The sequence below is a fragment of the Ammospiza caudacuta genome, chromosome 4 (genome assembly GCF_027887145.1).
Source record: "Ammospiza caudacuta isolate bAmmCau1 chromosome 4, bAmmCau1.pri, whole genome shotgun sequence".
In the NCBI taxonomy this organism is placed as follows: Eukaryota; Metazoa; Chordata; class Aves; order Passeriformes; family Passerellidae; genus Ammospiza; species Ammospiza caudacuta.
The window spans coordinates 70599481-70622079 of record NC_080596.1 but is presented as its reverse complement, the minus strand read 5'-3'; the positions used below and the strand labels follow the sequence as shown (position 1 = coordinate 70622079).

The following is a 22599-nucleotide window of genomic DNA, read 5'->3' as shown; positions in this document are numbered from 1 at the left end:
TGAAGAACGCTTTGAGGGCGAGGATAGTATCTAACTACTTTTCCTAATGAGCTGATTAACAATTATATTCCACATTGTTCAATTCCACCTGTAATTTCATTCTCATCTTTCCACTTGCCTTGCCAATTTATAGGAGAAATATACCTATGAGAGCCTCTTTCCAAAGCTGTGGATCTTCAAATCATCAGTTCTTTCCCTAGGGATTCCCAAGTTTTCACACTTGTCTTTTGAACATAGTCAGCCTGGGAAGACTCCAATATTTTGTAGTAACTCTGCTTTTATAGCAACACAAAGAAGTCTTTCACACTGGGCAGCACCTCTGCTCACAACTAAAAATTCTATTTTAGGAGATCTATACAGCTCCTGAAAACGAAGCCCTACAGGTTAATACCTGTACAACATGCTGGCTCATCGGAGACTAAATCATGGGAAGCACTAATCAAACTCACCACCAATCTCAACTTACATCAGTAGGACTGATGGCACTGAACACAGAGGGTCATCTTTTGGAGGATTCTCCTACTTTTCTGAGAGGATTTGTGTTGAAAGAGGGGGGACTCTGTCCCTGTGCCCCTCCCTCAGGTGAGAGCCCACCTGCAGAGCTGCCCCAGCCCTAGGGCCAACAGCAGGAGGACGTGGAGCTGCTGCAGAGAGCCCAGAGGAGGCCCCGGAGCTGCTGCAGGGCTGGAGCCCCTCTGCTCTGCAGCCAGGCTGGCAGGGCTGGGAATGTTCCCCTGGAGAAGGGAAGGCTCCAGGCAGAGCTCAGAGCCCCTGGCAGGGCCTGCAGGGGCTCCAGGAGAGCTGCAGAGGGACTGGGGACAAGGCCTGCAGGGACAGGAGCCAGGGAATGGCTCCCACTGGGAAAGGGCAGATTGGGCTGGGATCTTGGCAAGGAATTGCTGGCTGGGAGGGTGGGCAGGGGCTGGGCTGGAATTCCCAGATTTGCTGTGGCTGCCCCTGGATCCCTGGAGTGTCCAAGGCCAGGTTGGACACTGGGGCTGGGAGCACCTGGGATAGCAGAAAGTGTCCCTGCCATGGCAGGGGGTGGAATCTGTTGAGTTTTAAGGTCCCTTCCACTAGGGGACATCAAGTTGAGTGTGTGGTCATACACCTGAGGGACAGGATTTGTTCCAGAGGAAACTGGAAGAGCTCAAGAAGAAGGCCCATGGGAAGCTCATGAGATTTAACAAGGAAGAGAGGGCCTAAATCACTAAAGAATAAAAGAAAGAGTCAATGACACAAAAAAAAGGCAGAGATAGAGATGAACAAACAGTCCTACACTCTCCACTTGTTCAACAGGGCTTGCCAGACTGACAAAATAAATGTGACAAAAGAAAATTGGTGCTGCAGGAATTTGGAAGAACAATGTCACATTTCTTAAGTTTCTGCCTACTCAGCCAGATTTGTCCACTCCGTGGTTGAAGTGGAAGATCAAATTAATCCAGAGAGGAAGTGGGGTTATTTCTGTGTATACAACTGAGTGGAAAGGAGGGGGGCTGGAAATTAGTCACTCATTACCTTCCTCATCAGTACAGACTCACAAACAGATGTTGCAGAAACACAAGCTATTTTAACACCCAATAAGAGATGTAGTGACTCAAATTTACATGTGTTAACCCAAAAGACAGTCAGGAGCCTTTAGAATCAACATTTAGAAAAACACAGAATTAAGGACAATGTATTTCATCTCTGTTGCTCCAGGCTGTGAAGTGTGGCTATAGCTTTTTAATAAAATTCACCTTTTGGCAGCAATAAATCACAGAAGATTTTAGCTTAAGAAATGAACATTTCAAGCAGTTACAGAGCCAGAAGAAAATAGGGTTATAATAGAAATTCTTTTACAGTCTTAACTGTAGAATGGATTATCACTCGCTTGACTGCAGTAAGTGCACTAATATGCACAGGCTGTATGGCTAGCAAGAAAAAAACATCAAATATTTTTCTTTTCAGCTTGAATCAAACAATAGATTAAAATGGATTTCTTGGCTTGTTCACAGTCTTGATTATATTGATTATATCATTCTCTATTCATAACGGGACATAAAAACAAGAGATCCAAGAGCACAGCATCTATCCTGAAATCAGGTAGATATAAACCACTGTACCCTCATCAAATACCCATTCTCTTGTTCACTACAAACAAAACTGGCAGGGCAGTAAACAGGAAAAAGAAGAACAACAACTTACCACATGCGGGAATCCACTTCATATTTGTACAAATCATCTGCCAGCCTGTACTTGTTGGCACTGAAGGCCTTGTAACCCCCGTGGATATAGATTGATCTTGTATTTGGATCATAAACACTGCTGTGACCATATCCTCCCTGCACCAGAGCTCCGCTTGTCTGCAAGATGCTCCAGGTATTTGTCACTGAAAAACGAGTGACAAAACATGGCTCATTTCTGTCCATTAATAACTCATCAACAACATGGTGAAATAAATTGGGATTCCCCTGACTAAGATCTAGACACTGTCTCTATCACTTCACATCCAAAAATATTCCCCTTCAAAAAGTCTGTTGTGAAGGAGCATTGCCAGGTATTTTTAATTGGAGCAGAAATAGCTCTTCCACAGTAATTTTTTACATTTTGCAGACAAGATAAGTAAATGAGAAATAAAAAGTAGAGAAATAATAGATTTCATTTCAATGACATGAAAATGACAGTACTGTGACTTGATTTTGAATGGGACTCAAGAGCACTTTTACTTTTTATATATATATATAAATATATATATAAAGCCAGACAGCACTGAAGCCAAGTCTGACTGTGAAGAACACTGCAGTTAAAAACTAATATGTGATTCATGATCCTGTATCTCACTCACTAAAATAACATTGGTCTGAAGCACTTTAGACATATTATAATGGCAAGTGAAATAAAAATACCACATTACACACCAAATCTCTGTAGTAAGTGCTGAATGAAACCCTATACAATCTTCCCAACTACAGGCCAGAGCAGGCACACCAAAGGCAAAGGAAGTGAACAGTCTGCAAGATCACACACGGCAGAAACAAATCACTGCCTGGTTCTCTCTGGATTTCTCCGAAAGGAAGAGATCTTGCTCACATGGACTCCAGAGAACCAGGCTCCAGCAGATCCTCTGGATCAGCATGACTGGAGGACAAGGACAGCAGGAGCAAAGTGCAGACAGGGCCACTATTCCTGAGAATAACCAGCACACTCTTGTTGTGAACTTCCTGTGCCTAACTACAATCCTGACATGTCTGGGGAGCCAGCAATGTCTCCATTTCTGAGCTGGGTACAAGTTCAGTTTGCCTGGAAAGCCTCCTGTGCTTCTCCAGTGCTTATACTAGAACTCTCTGGATCCGAGAATCAGAGCCTGGACTACTCCAGGATATGGGGGTCAGATCCTATCAGGAATATGGGAATCCAGAAATTCAGCACCTGTTTCCCACAGCATCTGCTGCTGGGGACGTGGGTGTCAGGTTAAGCAGGTATTTGGTCTGAATTGTTACAGCCATTATTATATTTGCAGAATTAAAAAACAATTTCAGAAGTGTTTGTTTTGTCAGAGAGAGAGACGAAAACTAATCTAAATTGCTCCAGAGTTTCCCTGCTTTACCTCTCAATTACAGCTTTATATCTTTGGGACCTAACGCTGTGTATAAAGGTGGAGGCATGTGGCTGCCTGCTCACTGGGTTATACAAATCTGTTAGGTTCAACTCTTGTACATACAAACAGGAGGAGGAGAACACATTTGTCTGTGTTTTGCTATCTGAACAAGAGTCATTTAAATAACATCCAAACCAACTGATCCACTGGCAGGGCCTGACAGGAGGGCTGCCCACCCTCCCTCCCTCACACAGGCTGTACTCCTGCACAGGAGGGCTGCCCTCCCTCCCTTTCCCTCTCACTCACACAGGTTGTACTCCTGCACAGGAGGGCTGCCCTTTCTCCCTCCCTTTCCCCCTCACTCCCACAGGCTGTACTCCTGCACAGGAGGGCTGCCCTCCCTCCCTCCCTTTCCCCCTCACTCACGCAGGTTGTACTCCTGGACGTTGCTGATGTAGCCGTAGAGGGGGCAGTGCCCGAAGAGCACCAGCATGACTGTGCTGTTGTCCCTCAGGGTCACCACGTGTGCCGAGTGCCCCACCACGGCGTACTGCTCCTTGGCGCGGGGAGCCAGCACGGTCCAGCTCTGCCGCGGGATGTGGAACACCCACAGCTGGCTGCTCACGTTCCCCGTGGCGTCCAGCTTGCCGCCGTACATGTAGATGTTATCCTGAGAGAAGGCACAGAGGGCAGGGAGTGCAGCATTAGGAAACTGCTGTTTGGGAAGCACTGGAGCTACTGGTCTGAAATTACCTAATAAACTCCCTTGGAAAGGGACTGGGGAGAAGGGATGGAGGGACAGGACACAGGGATTGGATCCCACTGCCAGAGGGCAGGGATGGATGGGATATTGGGAGTTAGGAATTGTCCCCAGGAGGGTGTGAGGCCCTGGCACAGGTGCCCAGAGCAGCTGGGGCTGCCCCTGGATCCCTGGCAGTGCCCAAGGCCAGGCTGGACACTGGGGCTGGAGCAGCCTGGGACAGTGGGAGGTCTCTGCCTGCAGCAGGGGACTGGGACTAGATGATCTTTAAGCTCCCTTCCAGCCCAAATCATTTTGTGATTCCATGATGAATTTCCATGCTTTGAGGTTCTTCAAGTGCTCTGTTTGTGAATGACAGTGAGGAGTTTTTTGAGTACTTATGATTAAGCTTTGCCCTGGCCTGCACTGTTTGAGCTTAACAACATTCCAAACCCAAAAATCAATAAAAGATCACCTCATTTCCTTTCCACAGACTTTGCTATCCTGCTTTCACATGGTCTGCACTTACAGCAAGGCACACAAGTGAGAAAGGAGGTAAAAACTGTCAAATCCACTTGCTGTGTCAGATGCTGGAAGATTAGATTCACAAATTTACTTGCAGAGCAAGTAACAAAAATCCGTAATCCCCCAGCACTGCTTTGGTGTCTTGGACAACAGAGCTCATAAAAATATTCATGTGATCTACATAAAAGGCAGCTGGGGAACTCCAGCAAACTCAGCCTCAGGCATTCTTGTCAGCACAGACAGTAAGAAGGAAATAATGGACTCACTGGCCTCAAAAAATCATCTTCAAAATCTCTGGAAAAAGGGCAAAGAAGGAGCACACAGGCAGAGACACTGCAAACTTCCCAGGAGAGCCACCCAAGGATTCCCTGGAGCACAAGGGCACAGCCTGGGCTGAGCAGGGACAAGCCTCTGAATGAGGAACACTTCTCCCAAAGCAAGGCTGACGTGGGAAAAGGAGTGGGAAGCAGGAGAAAAGAAGGGAAATCAGCTGGGAAGTGAGTCTGGAGCACTGAACTTACCTTGTGCAACGCCAATGAATGACCATATCTCATCTCTACTGAGTTCACAGAGCTGTTCAGTGGAAGCCACTCTTCAGAAATGAGATCATACCTGTATAATTAAAACTGAATTACTTTCCAAGGAATAGGTATTAACGCTGAGAATATGATTGTTTGTCCTTTCTAAGATTTGGGGAAAATTATTTACCAATATAGTATGTTAGATATAATTATTTACTGAAATAATAAATCCTGCCATGATTTCAGCATGCACAAAGCTCATACAAACTACTTATGGGTTAAAAAAAAACAGTTGAACCTGCTCTGTTACTCAACATCCACAGGTTGATCTCCTTTGCCCTGTTTTCTTTTCCATACAAACCCAAGAGCTAGCTGTGACAACCCACACCACCTCTCCCTCAAAAAAGTAGGAAAACTTTACACTAAACTTAGGTAATTTGCAACTATTTGATTAGAAAAACTCTGCCAGCACTTAAAAAGCACTATTTAATTATGTCTTTGCTATTCATGCTAAAAATAACATAAACCCTCTGCCCTGAAAATGGCTTGTGGCTTTTCATTTAAAATAAGGCACTATATTTGCCAAGCTAAGGGCCTTGTGAGATAAAATCATCTCTGAGAAAGCATTCAACAAAGTCATAGGGTATCCTATTAAAAAACAAGGTGTGACTTTGGAGGAGTAAATTGTGGGTGCAACTAGCAACTGCTCTACATTTAAATGTGTGTTTTCAGCTCCTCTTCCCCTATAAGAACTATTACCTCCGGATGTGAGTGCAGAATACACAGCTCTCACTTAGGTCCATCAAAGTAAGGTACACGAGTATCTCTGGAAAAAAGTCCAGCTTTTGCCTAGATCTGCCCTAATACAATACAAAAGCTGGGGTTTTTTAAATGGACTATTTCCATGAAGTAAATTATTATTACTTTATATTTTAGTTACTGTTACATCTCCTCAAACAATTGCATAAATGCCCTCATCCTAATACCACTCCCTGTCTGGTGTCCCATCCACTGTGGATAACCATCCAGAGTCATCAGTAGGTGTTAATTAAGGAGCCAAAAACTCAAGTGACACAAACACAACATAGAGAAGGGCTAAAAAACACTGAAGCAAAATGACCCTCTTTGAATATGAGGCTAGATATAATTTAAGAGCTGGCCCAGAAATATACAGAGAATAGTTAAATGCTGACAGACACAGATGAATCAAAAGCTCCCTGAACATCAGGAACCTTATGCTTTTCTTTTCCAAAATTAGCACCCCTTAGCAAGATTTTCCCCCATCTCAAACATGAGCCTGAGTTTTTATTATGGCTGTTTTCCCTCAGAGATGAAGCACAGACCAAAGCAAAGCATGTCAGGTGGCATTTTCTAAAAATAACTCTCAAATCTAAGTTCCTATCTTTAGTTTTTATTATCTGGGTTTATACTCACGCTAAAACCTTCTGAGAGTCAGAATGATTGAAGACATAGCCTCCAACAATCCACATTTTATTGTCATGGATGACGGCTTTGTGAGATGCTCTGGCAAGTTTTGGAAGAGTGTATTCTTCCCGTTCCCAAAACGACTGGTTTGCAGGAAGAGGAATTGAACAGCCAGGACCTGGGAAAAGAAGGTTTAAAAATGGGTTTTTTCCATTGCAGCTGGAGGTCAAACTCCTGCTAGTGCTGTAGCTGGTTGCATTTAATATGGGACTAATTCTTACATATCAGTAGGTCTTGGCAAAGCAAACATCTATGTTCGGGCCAGATCACTGCCAAGTTGGACATGGCTGATCAGCTCAGCTGCACATGAGAATGAGGCATTTGACATGTTCAAACGGGTCAGCTATGGCAACCAGGCTCAAATTTGCTTCAGGGGCATAGGAATGAGACCTGAAGGGATGCCTGTACACCACAGGTTAGTCCCTCTTTGGATGGTTGCTTTTAAAAGCATTTGTTAAAAACCACAGAATCACAGACTGAGATGGATTGGAAAGATCCCCTTCCACCCCCCTGCTGTGGCAGGGACACCTTCCAGAGGGTGCCCCAAGTCCCAGTGTCCAACCTGGCCTTGGACACTGCCAGGGATCCAGGGGTAGCCAGAGCTACTCTGGGCACCCTGTGCCAGGGTGTCATCACACTCACTGTAAAAAACTTCTTCCTTATATCTAATGTAAACCAGCCTAGTTTCAATTTAAAGTCATTCCCCTTTGTCCTGGCATTCCAGGCCCTTGTCCAACATCCTTCTCCAGCTCTCATGGAGGCCCTCTGGGCACTGGAAGTGGCTCTGAAGTCTCCCTGGAGCCTTCTCTTCCCCACACCCCCAGCTCTCCCAAACTGCCTCCAGAGCTGAGAGGCTGCAGCCCTTGGAGCTTCTCTGTGTCCTCCTCTCCAGCATATCCATCCATCCATCCATCCATCCATCCATCCATCCATCCATCCATCCATCCATCCACATGAAGTGTGGTCTTTTAACTTTAAAAAGCAGGTACTCTGTTCCTAGTCAAAATGCTAATGCTGTCATGCAGAACATTCCCACGTCCTCCCAGTAAAGTGCCAGCTCCATATACAGAAAATGCATCCCCAGAGCTCTGTGTGCCCAGCAGGAGACTCACCTTGCCAGCCTGCAGAGCACACGCAGGCTCTGGAGCCGTTGAGGCTGCAGTGGCCCCGCTCCGGAGTGCCGCAGTTCCCCGGGCAGTAGGGAATGTCACAGGCCTCTCCCTTCCAGCGCTCGGCACACTCACACTGGGGGGCCAGGCTGCTGCTGTTGAGCCTGCACTCCCCCTGGCCAGAGCAGTTATTGGGACACATATTGAAACTGGGGAAAAGCACAAGGCAGCTCGTCAGGAAGGAAAGAGATTCCCAAGAATTATTAACAAAGGCAAGAGTGATGCTGAAGAAAATGAATACAAATCATTACAAATCAAGAGAGAGTCATCTGCTACCTGGTGTGATGCACCTGTAAAGATCTGTACTCTATTCCTAAAAACTGCTTCATTTCACAAGTTAAACTCGCAGCTCCTCTGAGAAAATGATCAATATGATTTTTAGCCATTTGTAAGGCAAATGACTTGCCTTAAAACACCCAACAGTAAGTGAGAACTTTCATCAGAGTGTAAGGCTGCTGTGGTGTCTGCGCAATTTATACTCAAACTGTTCACAATTAGGTGCTATTCTGGGATCTGCTTACCAAGAGAACAACTGGAGATGAAAACCAAGCCAAAGACGTGCCTAGTTTAAATAATTTCTGATTTTATAATATCTGCAACGTAGCTGAGGCAAAACCAGATATAACCTTGGTAAAGGTCCAAATTTTGAGAACATAATATTTTCCAGACTCCAGTATTTGCTGGTGTATCAACCAGAATAATTCACAGATGGGAATTAGTACCCATATTCTCACTGTCACTGGCTCCAAGGCAATTTCACAAGTGCTGAAAGAACTACTACCTACACTCAGTGACAACTATGAAGACTGTTATGTTTCATTCAATCTACTTGCTGGAAAAATGTTACAAGCAAACCTAAGAACCAGAACACAAAACAGCACTTGAAAATTGTCTGAAATGATGAAGAAAGTGACAAATTAAAGGAATATTGTTCTTGAAGACAATATTTTATTGCAATGGCGCAAATCCAACAGCTGGCAGTAGATGGAGTCCTGGTTTATGCAATCAGATTTGGAAATCACTGCCTCTTCAGCTCCTCTGATCCCACTAACTTTGCATACACTCCTGATCTTCTTCTGAAGCTTTCAAGGGGTGCTGGATGCCCCCTGTTTTTAAAAAAATTCACTATTATGTGGGTTATTCAGCACATATTTGTGTTCTTACTGAGGATGAAAGTACTGAGACTTGATATTCAAAAACTAAGCTTCTCATTTTAAGAGAAAGTCAATTTTTGCAAGAAGTCAGTCAAGACTGAAGCTTTTCCAGCTGTTTTTTTGAAAGAGGTGAGACTTCCTGCAGATTATTCCCAAATTAAATCTCCCAGTGTGGCACAAACATAACTTGCATCTGTATGAGCAAAAAAAATCCAAAGCTCATGATCCCTGCAGAAGCAAAACCTTCCATCTCTGTGAGTATGTCCACACATTTACCTCAAGACAAAACCTTTCTAAAAGCAGTTGATGAATTAGGGAGCATACAAGAATTACTTTTAAAAAGCTCATCAATGAGGACTAAATACATGTCAGTGAACAGAAAGCACCCATCTGTTTAGAACATGAACGAATATAAAACCAATCCAGAATAAAAAGAAGCCAGATGAAGGGATTCAATCCAGGGACTGAATAAGAAAGCAAATCCTGAGGATGAGGACCCTCAAGAGCATGTACAGCCCAGTGTCTCAAGTGAAATGCTGGCTGATGGAAAAGTGTGTTTGTGCTAGAGTATCTGCAGAGCACTCAGGAGCACAGACATGCACAAAACATATCAATTCCTGTTGCTCAGACAGAATCAAATTGATCCAATAACAAAAAATAAATAGTAAGATGCCTTTTGGAGCAAACATTCATCCACACAACTGACAAGTTGTAACATTGAGCACATGCCACTTATTGGCTGTTGCAAGGGTATAATAAAGATTAAAATCTAATTTCAGGTGTCTGCTCATAATTACACACTTCAATGGCAACTGCTTATTTCAAGACAAAAGTAAGAAAAGGGGAAAACTCCTTTTGCTCAACCTGCAGCATCACTGTGGAGTGGTGCCACTTACTTATAGGTGATGTTAAACCCTGTGAGATTATAGGCAGCATCACTGAAGAAATGTAGAAGAGCATATCCAGAAGTAGCTACAACTTCAGGTACTGTTTCATTGCTGTCCTTCTCAGGAACAATAAGACCACTGGAAAAGTAAAAGAACAATATTAGAAGTGAAATAGAAGGCAGCAAAGCAACAAGAGTAAATGCACCAGTACTTTCAATAAAATAATTGAATTTCAATAAAATAATTGAAACTCGATGTATTTCCATTATTTGAAATATAATGAATTTGTGGAATCATAAATAAATGTATGTTGGAAGTATTTAACCTGAGAAAGACTGAAGCTAACTAGAATTTTAGATATCCCTATCAAAAACCTTTCCCTCCCTTGTCACTCAGCAAAGAATTAAGCAGGTCCCATTCATAAAACAAGGTGGCCCCTTTGGAAACAGAAATTAATGTGTCCCAAAATAAAATCTGTATTACGAAGTCAAACTAAAGGTCTGCTGAGCTCAGATCTCCTCCTGACTGTGGGCTACAAAAATGATTGGGAAAGGTTGTGACAAACCAAGCAAGTACAGAGCATTGTGGCAAAGTGTAATCCACCTTCCAGACACCCAGTTCAGATGCTTAGGCCTGGAGAATGCACTCAAGCCAGTACAGTAAAATAAACCACTCTGCCATGCTTCTACCCAATTCATTTCTTAATCATTCGTATCCTTTTCACCTGAAAAATCTGCAGCAGTGCTGTTAACAATTTAATTCCACAACAGCAGAAAAAGGATTATTCTACTCATTTTTGACTTGCTGCCTTTTGGGTTCTTTTTCTATGAGAAATACGAACAGTCAGCCATGGAATCACAGACTGGTTTGCATTAGAGGCTTAAACCAGAGACTTAAAACTCATCCTGTTCAACCCCTGCCATGGCAAAGACACCTTCTGCTATCCCAGGCTGCTCCCAGCCCCAGTGTCCAGCCTGGCCTTGGGCACTGCCAGGGATCCAGGGGCAGCCACAGCAAATCTGGGAATTCCAGCCCAGCCCCTGCCCACCCTCCCAGCCAGCAATTCCTTGCCAAGATCCCAGCCCAATCTCCCCTTTCCCAGTGGGAGCCATTCCCTGGCTCCTGTCCCTCCATCCCTTGTCCCCAGTCCCTCTGCAGCTCTCCTGGAGCCCCTCCAGGCCCTGCCAGGGGCTCTGAGCTCTGCCTGGAGCCTTCCCTTCTCCAGGGGAACATTCCCAGCCCTGCCAGCCTGGCTCCAGAGCAGAGGGGCTCCAGCCCTGCAGCAGCTCCGGGGCCTCCTCTGGGCTCTCTGCAGCAGCTCCACGTCCTCCTGCTGTTGGCCCCAGGGCTGGGGCAGCTCTGCAGGTGGGCTCTCACCTGAGGGAGGGGCACAGGGACAGAGTCCCCCCTCCCTGGGGATCAGCCCAGGCACGGGGGGCGTCCTGTGTCCCAGCTCACTGGGCATGTCCAGTTTCTTACCCACCAACATCACCAAGTCCTCCCCTCCAAGGCTGCTGTCCATCCCTTCATCCCCCACTCACTTCTCATAATCGGAATTGCTCCCATCTGATGCAGGACCTTGCACTTGACCCTGTTGTATCCCATGAGATCCCTACAGTGCCAGTCCTTGGTGATGCCCAGGTCCTTCTGGATGCCATCTCATCCCTCAGGCATTCCAACTGCCCCATATCTTCTCATCATCTCTTCTTTTATAAGCTCTACCTGACTCATCACATTCATGTTTGTTGTCCTTTCTATCATAGCAGCCTGTCACACTCTCAACTCCCACCTCATTCTTTGCTTCACACTTCTGGATGCCTTTGGCTGTTTCTCTCACCTTTCCAGGTTCTCTGAGATCCTCCAGCCTTTTAGTTTTCCAGGACTAGCTGAGAGAAGCAAAGATGGTGGGCAAGACTATCTACAGTATTGCAGACACACTACAGATTTATATAAAGGTTTGTCAAAATAATTAGTTTGTCAGAACAAACTGACAAACTAAAATGAGCTTTGAAAAAAGTAATTACTACCTATTTACCTATGACACTAAATACTTTGTATCTGAGAGGGAATGTTTATTTTTCATTTAACAGAAGCTTGACAAAACCAAAAAATTAAAAGTTGATTCCTCCCTCATACAAAAGCCATCAACATGGGCACAAATTTAAAGTCTATTGAATTTATGTTTTTAAAAGCCTTTATCCATGCACAGTATGTTGTCCAGCACCCCCTGCTCACAGTCAGCTGCTATTTCCCTGTACAGATCCACCTCTGCCCAGCCTCACTCCTGCTTCCCAAGGCAAAGTCGAAGCTCTGTGACCAGCAGGGGCTCGAGGGGCAGAGCAGAGCGTGTGGGGCAGGGAGCCGGGGCAGCTCCAATCAGCCCAGCCTGGCCCCCACCCGGCCACTCCCCAGAGCCCAGGGCCACCAGCAGGCAAAAAGCAATGATGGAAAGAATTTTCCCCCGAGAAGAACTTACTTTCCTTTTTTCACATCTATTTAGAATAGAAAGCTAATGCAGTTGAAGAGAGTTTCCTAGTACAGAGTAAAGGAGTTTACCTGCTCAAGGAAATCACTCTCAGCTATCCACAGCACGCACTAATACCACCTGGGAAGCACTTGCTGTGACCTGAACTTTTCTGTCCCCATGGTACAATACAATGGTGTGCTCCAAGAACAGAACAGACCCTCAGCAATCCTTTCTACTACAGATCTGGGGGTATGTGCACCAAAACCAGCAGATGAACAAGCTACCTACATCAGGATCACACTGAAAACTGCACAACAAATCTTATGGTGGACAAAAAAGATGTCCTTCATTTTACCAACACACCATAAAAATCACTGGAACCTGATCCCATGTTTTGGCTAAGCAACTCCAGCACATCTGCTGATACACATTTCAAGAAATATTTCATTATGAGAAAGCCAAATTTCCCCCCGCTGCTCATTCACTTCTCAATGGTAAGGGATTAAACAGCAAAATTAATTCCCTTTTCATCTCTCTGGAAGGGGTGCTTTATTTCATTCTCAATGTTTGAGACTTCTGAAGTTTATCTCTCCCAAAAGACCATCTCTCACAAAACCTAAGAACAAAAAGCCTAACAAACTTCTTGTTTGGTTCATAACTATTCCCTTGTAATGGACACTGTAGGACAGTACATCTCCACCACAGGAAAACGAACATTTGAAAATTATTTGGGTGAGGCAAACTGCAGCTCAGGGACAAGAAAAAAATTGCTTTTGTCTGGTTTCTTCTTCAGCACTTATCACTGATATTACAGGGCAAAGTAAGTGGAAGGCAAGACAAAAAATCCCCTCAATAATCTTTCCTAATAAAAGGACTATCCTTGACAATTCTTTGTGTTCTCAAAGAAATCTCAGATTTGGGGTTTGTTTGACCAGAACACAAGTACCTCCATAACAATGCTTGCATCCCAGATATTCCCTATTTCCATCTTTTTCTGGTGATTCATGTGTAAATAACTAAAGAGGATGTTATGCCTCCTACACAAATTTGAAACACTCTAAGGAAACTTAATCACAGAATTGTCTGGGTTGGAAGGGACCTTAAAGGTCATCTAGGCCAAGCCCCTGCCATGGGCAGGGACACTTTCCACCAGACCAGGCTGCTGCAAGTCCCACCCAGCCTGGCCTTGAAAATTTCCAGGGATAGGGCATTTTAATTTCTTTCAGAGAAAGCCATGAAGAGAACACAACACAGCAGGAACAATCAGAGCCTGAAAGGTTGAACCTCAGAAACAGTGAATAAATCAACCTGCTCCCAGCATCATATGGAATAAACAGAAGCACATCAGAATTTACATCTGCCACGAAAAAGAATCCAATAGGCAGAATCAGAATGATAAAAGATTATGCAAAACTTCCTTTAAATTATGATCCAGAATCTCTGAGCAACTCAACTTGGCCAAGATTAGCATGTTTCACAACACACTGCTTTTATTTCCTTTCATAAGGTTTCAAAACGTTTTGCAACCATCCCTACTCCAAAGCAAATAAACACTCCTACTCAGCTCAGCTGCCCAGTGACACCCAGGGAGAGGCAAACCTCTGCTTTGGACAGAAATAACATCTATTTCCTGGACTGCTGAAGTCAATGGCAGAAAGTAAAAGAGTATCAGAAATCAATGAAACATAGAATGGCCTGAGCTGGAGAAACTTTAAAAATCCTCCTGTTCTACCTCCTGCTATGGGCAGGAACACTTTCCACTATCCCAGGGTGCTCCAAGCCCCAGTGTCCAACCTGGCCTTGGGCACCTCCCATGGAACAATTCCTGCCCAACATCCCATCTAGCCCTACTCTCTGAAGGCTGTCACTTCTTCCTTGTCCTGTCACTCCATCCTCTTGTCCAAAGCCTCTCTCCCACTCATCATGGAGGCTCATTTCAAGTATGGAAGCTCACAATTATGTCCAGGAGACCCAACTTCTTCACTATCATAATTTAAAACAAAGGGCACCTCCTCCATTATTTTTCTTGGATTTGCTATGTGAGTATCACAATACTGGCATATTCCTCATTTCCTCCAGAGACACAACCTGTTAGAGATCAAAGCATGAGAAGCTCTACTAAGCAGAAAAAGGGTATAATTGAGAGTCACGAAAGGAAAGGGTGAAAATACAGAGTAGAGCTCATGGAGGAGTAAAAGGATAAAGATCATACTGAAAAATCAGCTTTCAATCCATCAAAATCCAATGCAAACAAATTATCCTTATTTTTAAATACATTGATACATCTGGACACACACATACACAAAATGGCAACATTTCTCTGCTACTAAAAACCAGTCCATGCACCTCATTCAAACTCAGAACTACAAGAGTAAAACTAAACAAACTAAAAATAGCAGTTACAGGAGACTAAAAATAAAACAATAGCAAAAAATAAAAAAGGAGGGAGGAGAATATAAGGAGACATCTGAAATTTATTGTCTTAAATGAAGCAGGATGACTCCCAAACACGGACTTTTAAGGAAACAAACCCATTGCAACAACATGTACGAAAAAAGCCTAGACTATAGATTCATTATAGAGCTGGCAGCCCCTCACATTACAATCTTCCTTGAAATCTTTCCCCCTTGGTGCAGAAAGCAGAAGCAGCTGCAGCACCAGCACAGGGAAGCTTGTCTGTCTGCAGAAGCCTCCAGATCAGGGGCTTTGCCCAAAAACCTCCTCAGTTCTTACATGACTGTGGCTATCGAAGGATCATGGAACAGTTTAAGGTGGAAAGGACCTTAAGGATCATCCCACCCTGCCATGGCAAAGACACCTCCCACTGCCCCAGGCTGCTCCCAGCCCCAGTGTCCAGCCTGGCCTTGGGCACTGCCAGGGATCCAGGGGCAGCCACCCTGTGCCAGGGCCTCACACCCTGCCAGGGAACAATTCCCAGTTCCCAATATCCCATCCATCCCTGCCCTCTGGCAGTGGGAGCCATTCCCTGGCTCCTGTCCCTCCATCCCTTGTCCCCAGTCCCTCTGCAGCTCTCCTGGAGCCCCTGCAGGCCCTGCCAGGGGCTCTGAGCTCTGCCTGGAGCCTTCCCTTCTCCAGGGGAACATTCCCAGCTCTGCCAGCCTGGCTCAGTGGTAGGGAAGCTCCAGCCCTGCAGCAGCTCTGTGACCTCCTCTGGACTTGCTCTGGCAGCTCCACGTCCTCCTGCTGTTGGAAGCCCCTGAGCTGAATACCCATTTCCATGGCAGCAAGGTCAGTTACAATTTCTGGCAAATAATTGAGGAAATAGAAGGAAAAAATAGAGGAGAGTCAACCACATCATCTATGTACAAGGAGAGATAGGAGTGAGGTTCCTTTAACTTCAAGGAGAGATAGCTGAAGAAGGATGAAACCTAAATTTTGACCTCAACTACCTCAGGAGAGATTAGAGAGGAGGGAATATCAGAGGTTCACAAGAAAAGGACAGGAGGCAACACACACAGGTTGCAGCAAGGGATTGTGGCTAGACATTAGTATTAGATTAATTTTATATCATTATTTTAACACCAATCTCTGCACCATGGACCCAGAGGATCAACAAGACCTCCATCCTAAAGATAAACTCACACCTTGATTGGACAAAGGGCTCTGATGGTCATCCTGCTTTGAGAGAGGGATCAGACCCTTCCAACCCAACTCAGCCCTACACCCAAATCTGTGTGCTCAAGCACCACATTCACCATCAGGTCCACGAGGCTGGTGAGCTGCTCCTGCTCCAAGGGAACACGGGCTCACATCATCCTCCACCTGGCCCCTGAGAGCAACCACAGCAGCTGCTGGGCCACTGCCAAACGTCCTGCAGAACAACACCTGGGTCTGACCAGGAAAACACTCCGTGCCAACCCAATCACAATGAAAATAAAGGTGCAAAACCAGCTCTGGTAAATGTTTAATGCGGAGTAAAGTTAACAAAACCAACTAAGTTCACAGGTGCTGAGTGCAGTTTATCTACTTCAGATTTATTCATCAGTGCTGACAAACATACTGCATTTGTTTCCATGTTCTTTTACTGCAGTTTTGAAGCAGCACATTTACACAGTCTCATTGTGCCTGTGGTCACAAATATAAGCCAGCAAAGATATTTTTAACACTGTTTAATAAAAAAGCTCAATATGCAGGACCAGACAGCTCTGGGGGCTCTCAGAACACAAGGAGTTTAGTCTATGCACACACTTGAACTGTGTAAATGTTGGCATTAAGCAAATATTTATTGCTGTTAAAAACTGATAAATTTAAAGCTTCCCTACAGTTCAATGCTGAGGATTCCCAAGATCATCTTAAATATATACAAGATTATATATATATTTCAGGATAAATATCATCTTGTGAACAAACATAAATGAGCATCAGAAGGTCAAGAAAACAAAATGAGAGCAGTGAAGGAAGTGAAGGTTCAGGGAACTGCTGTAAAAAGTCAGGGAGGGAACAAAAATTGAGTTGAGAGAAAGGAATTTCTAGTGTTTATCAACAAACTCTCAAAGCTTACAGGGCCCAACTGTATAAAGCTCAGTCTTGTATATCTCCTGGCAGGGTACAAATAATGAACAAGGAAATATGTTTACGGTAATAATAAATTTAATATACCCCAACTAAATTGGGAAAATATGAACACTGCTCTTAAAAAACTCCAAGGCATTTATTTTGTATTAGAGAAAGGTATTTTTCAACAGATGCTTTCTGGTACTTCACCAAAATGAGAAGCATCTGCCATTTCCTGAACTTGGATTACTGAATACCACAGCTCACTGCTAATGAAGCTAAATTCAAATGTCATCTAAAGAAGCAATTTTAAAAAATTGGAGTTTTTTCCCTACCTCAAAAACATTATTGTACAAAGCTCATGTTTGCTTGTCCTCAAGACCAGGCTTCCTGATTTACAGATTTCCCAGTCTGAACCATAATTGTTAATGCTGTGAACTACTTATAAGTTCAATTTTAAAAGCCCATTAAGTTTTGGAAAACGCACAAGAAATGGCAGGCACAAATCATCATTTCACCTTTTCACCAGTGTATTAAAAAATAGCTTGATTAGAACAAAATTACATTGGTCAAGATGACATTTCCTCCTCTTCCTGCACATCAATCAGAACACGATACCAGAGAGCACTTCCAGGTGGCATTGCCACGTTTTTGGAGCTTTTTAGAAGAGAAAGGTTGTTCCTTCCTCAAATTAGCTGTTCTGTTTTGACCTCACCTTAGTCTGAAGCTTTTACTCCAAAACAACGCTACATTTGCAGCTGAAGACCAAAAAACCACGTGGCGGTTTAAATTTTTATCAACTTTTTTCCCTCTGCTGATTTTCTCTCGCAGACATTATAAGGATTTTTTAGAACAAACATGAAGTATTTTTAGACCTTCATTTCACAAATGAGAGGAAGCCCAGCAGAAGGTTAATTCTGGAAATAGTTACGCAGCCACTTGGAACAAGCAGGGTCCTAGGGGAACCTTTAGTTTTTTTCATAGATAACTTGGGATTATTTTCCTAATTTCAGTTTAAAGAATAAAAAGCATGACAGGGTGGTGTCACTGCAAGACTGAAACACAGAAAAACACAAGTTATGTTTATGTCTCAGGATGAAATGTGGATTGGTCACCAGCAGCCACACGGATGTCTCATCACATGGACAAGCCAAACACCTGTAACCTGTTGGCAGAACAGGAATTTTTACACATCAGGAGCTGGAGAGGGACACTTGCCATGGGATGGAGAACAGGACAACGGGAATGGCTTCCCACTGCCAGAGGGCAGGAGAGATGGGACATTGGGAAGGAATCCTTCCTTGTGACAGCAGTGAGGCCCTGGCTCAGGTGCCCAGAGCAGCTGTGGCTGCCCCTGGATCCCTGGCAGTGCCCAAGGCCAGGTTGGACATTGGGGCTGGAGCACCTGGGACAGTGGGAGGTGTCCCTGCCATGGCAGGGGTGGCACTGGATGGGCTTTAAGATCCCTCCCAAGCCAACCATCCTGTGATTCTGTTTTTTACAAGGTTGATTCATCATTGCTGCTCCTGAACATGTTCCAAGTAACTAAAGACTTTGAAGTTTAAGGTACATAAAAGATAGACATAATTCTATGAGACCTCCATGTCTACAACATTAGCTGGCTTTTGCCCTTCTGTCTGTATTGACACACTGCAAGTTTAAGTCATAAATCATGTTCAAACCCATAAATGGGGTAGTTTTCTCCTCTCAAAGGAGCCTGCACACCAAATCATCTCCAGCCCAGACAGACAACAATAATTTTTTTGTCTCCCAAAGAATCAGGATTTGGAAATGAAAACATAATACTTAAATGCTAGAGTGCAGTGACATGACTTGTTCATTGTAAAAGCTAAAAACAACTCTTTAATTGTTTATGCTGACAAAGAGTGCACAAAAGGACACTGGCTATATGTGCTGCACTTGCAGTGTTATACATTTGGATTACTGGATCATATTTACAGCCTGACATGTAAGTCAGGCTCTAAGTTAAGAAAATACCACTGGCTACAGTTAAGAGTCTCACCAAGGGGAACTCACCTAAAAGCTGCCAGTAAGGGAGCATAAATTGAGTCTCCATCATACACATACAAGTGGTCCCAGCTGCACTCTGTGGCAAAGTGATTGAATCGAAGCCTGAGGATTGTGTTTGGCCTGTAAAGAAAAAATAAATAAAGAAAATATTTGTAATTAGCCACTCAACACACAGGGCAAAATCCCTTCAACACACTTCTCTGGTGTGAAGCTCTGGTCTAGACAAGACTAAAACTGAGTCATTTGGTGTAACTGTAGGCGCATTAAACATGCTGTGGTTCAGGGGTTTTTTGTATGCAGCTCTCCGGGTATTAAGCAAAAATTTCTTTATGGTCAGAAAACTGTGTCCTGTTGTGCAGAACAGATCATGGAACCACACAATATCCTGATTTAGAAGGGACTGAGAAGGATCACTGAGTCCAGCTCCTGGCTCTGCACAGGACACCCCAACAACCCCACCCTGAGCCTGAGCGCATTGCCCCAGCGCTCCTGGAGCTCTGGCAGCCCTGGCACCACGGCCACTCCCTGGGGAGCCTGGGCACTGCCTGAGCACCCTCTGGGGGATGAGCCTCTCCTGAGACATAAACTATGCCTCCCCCAACACAACTGCAAGCCCTTCCCTTAGGTCCTGTCCCTGGTCACACAGAGATCAGTGTCTCAGAAGGAAGTTGCAGGCTGTGATGAGGCTTCCACTCAGTCTCCTGTTCTCCAGGCTGAACAAACCAAGTCACCTCAACCACTGTTCAAACAAGACAAATGTCCCTCTGCAGCTCTCCTGGAGCCCCTGCAGGCCCTGCCAGGAGCTCTGAGCTCTGCCTGGAGCCTTCCCTTCTCCAGGGGAACATTCCCAGCCCTGCCAGCCTGGCTCCAGAGCAGAGGGGCTCCAGCCCTGCAGCAGCTCCGGGGCCTCCTCTGGGCTCTCTGCAGCAGCTCCACGTCCTCCTGCTGTTGGCCCCAGGGCTGGGGCAGCTCTGCAGGTGGGCTCTCACCTGAGGGAGGGGCACAGGGACACAATTCCCACCTTGCCTTTGCCATCAGCCCAGGCATGGGGGTCCTGGGGGCCGGCACACATGGCTAGGGCAGGTCCAGGTTTTCAGCATGGTAAGACACCGTTTGTTTCATGCCAATATAAAAAAAGATACATCTAATGACAATTACACAGAAAGCACAGCAGATATTTAATTCTGGCTCAGCTCCAGGAGGGTGCAAACAGCACTAACACTGCTTAGACCTGAAACAAATAGAAAATGAATGTCTATCAGCAGTGCTTGTTCCCACCCACAGCTGGAGCTGTTGAAAGGACAGACACAAGTGTCTAGGATCTCCCCAACAGTATTGCCCTTGAATTCAGATGAACTCCCTGTTAATCCTAATCAAAAAAATTTTTTAAATGTCAGCTTGCTATATAGTCCTTCCTTCCCACAGAAGGGGGAGTCTTTAGGGAGTTATTCTGCAAATGACTGTTTTTTGATAGGTACAACAATCTACTCTAGGTCTTTGGAAAAGAGCAGCAGGTGGAACTCAAGGATAATGCCCTGCTTAAAGAAAAGGTACAAAGAGAACCTATGACTTTAGAACTGAGCAGCCTGTGGAGGCACAGGGAATTGCTTCTACTTGAACAGCCTGACAGCTGTAGAGCAGAAAAATATTGTCAATCAATAAAGGTTCAGACCACAAACAAAAAGGAAGAGTCTCTTTGCAACAGCCAACAACTGGTAGGAGACAGCCCTCATCTGCACAATCACATGGTCCCTCAGGACCCATGGAGCTCATCTGCCTCCTTCACTCTCCTGGGAAAAATAAAAAGGACTCCCCTGGGATAAGAACAGAGCACAGACACCAGCCAAGAAAACTGAGGAACGGTGCAGAAAGGAAATGAGAACACTAAGGAACACAGGGCTGCATATTTCAGCTGGTTTAATCAGCATGATTATCTCTTTTCTGTTTACCACCATGCCCTGACAGCAGGGTATAAACACTCACAGGCAGGAAAAGGACTCCAACCTATGCCTGGCTATGGAACAGGGAGGAACATTTCTGTCTTTCCAGCAAGAAAGATCTCACTTCAAAATCCATAAAGTGGTGGTTCCCTAGGAAGCCTCTCAGTAGTAGTAATTATAGGCTGGAGGAGCAGCTTTGGTGACATTATTGAGGACTCATAAAAAGCACTTCTGATAAAAATACAAGTCACAATATCTTTTAAAAACAGACGTTATAAGGGTTTAAAGCTGGCTATGCTGGCATTGCTGAGGCTGGTTCGTCTGCAATAATGCTCTTGTGAAACATTTTTAAATTATTTGTAATTGCAAACTGTCAGCAGCTGTTTTCCTATTACCTACACAAATTAAAACAAGTAGCCACTTGGAGCAGCCAACTTTTGCTCTTAACCACCTCAAACAACTGCGCTCCTTATAAAGTTAATAGTGAGTGGTTGCCTCTCAATTTTATCGTTCTGCATGGTTCTAGAGCTTAGGAATTAAACTTCCTCAACTCAAATAAATGTCTGAAGCAGATACAATGAATAATTTCTCCAAACTCATCAGACCTCCTGAACAAAGGACCATGGAGTGGTTTGGGTTGGAAGGGACCTTCACAACCATCTTGTTCCAGCCCCTGTCATGGACAGGTTGGTCCAAGCTCCATCCAGTCTGGCCTTGGGCACTGCCAGAGACCCAGGGGCAGCCACAGCTGCTCTGGGCACCCTGTGCCAGGGCCTGCCCACCCTCACAAGGAACAATTCCCAATTCCCAAGGTCTCATCCAGCCCTGCTCTCTGGAACTGGGAGCCATTCCCTGGCTCCTGTCCCTGCAGGCCTTGTCCCCAGTCCCTCTGCAGCTCTCCTGGAGCCCCTGCAGGCCCTGCCAGGGGCTCTGAGCTCTGCCTGGAGCCTTCCCTTCTCCAGGGGAACATTCCCAGCCCTGCCAGCCTGGCTCCAGAGCAGAGGGGCTCCAGCCCTGCAGCAGCTCCAGGGCCTCCTCTGGGCTCTCTGCAGCAGCTCCACGTCCTCCTGCTGTTGGCCCCAGGGCTGGGGCAGCTCTGCAGGTGGGCTCTCACCTGAGGGAGGGGCACAGGGACACAATTCCCACCTTGCCTTTGCCATCAGCCCAGGCACGGGGGGGCTCTGGGCTGGGTCATGTCCAGCTCTCACCCAGCAGCACCCCCAGGTCCTTCTCCCCAGGGCTGCTCTCCAGCCCTTCCCCACCCATCCTGTGCTTGTGCTCTGCCTTGCTCCAGCCCCGTGCAGGACCTTGCACTTGGCCTTGTGTAACTTCATGAGGTTCACACAGTCCCATGTCTCTGGTGTGTCCAGGCCCCCTTTGGTGCCATTTCTTCCCTTCAGCACCTTGCCCACACCACATGGCCTGGTATCCACTGGCAGATTTGCTAAAGGTGCCTTATTCCACTGTGTATGTCAGCAACAGATACATTAATCACAGGGAGAAGATTAAGGAAAAGTGCCCTCTGGGACTGTAGCAAATTCGGATCCCCCAAGATGCTAAGAGGCCTCAGCTTGCAGTGTGCAGTG

At 45.2% G+C, this 22599-nt stretch overlaps 1 protein-coding gene across 1 annotated transcript in view; it reads right to left on the bottom strand.

Moving 5' to 3' along the window:
* The window catches only part of ATRN (attractin), a 148762-nt gene that overhangs the window by 90453 nt on the left and 35710 nt on the right, over positions 1-22599 (bottom strand). Inside the window, exons 3-9 of the mRNA XM_058803585.1 lie at positions 19080-19193; positions 10070-10198; positions 7963-8168; positions 6800-6968; positions 5366-5456; positions 4007-4250; positions 2188-2371 (exon numbers count right to left, since the gene is read on the bottom strand). Of these exons, the coding sequence (XP_058659568.1) occupies positions 2188-2371; positions 4007-4250; positions 5366-5456; positions 6800-6968; positions 7963-8168; positions 10070-10198; positions 19080-19193 (1137 nt within the window). The remainder of the gene's footprint in view (positions 1-2187; positions 2372-4006; positions 4251-5365; positions 5457-6799; positions 6969-7962; positions 8169-10069; positions 10199-19079; positions 19194-22599) is intronic.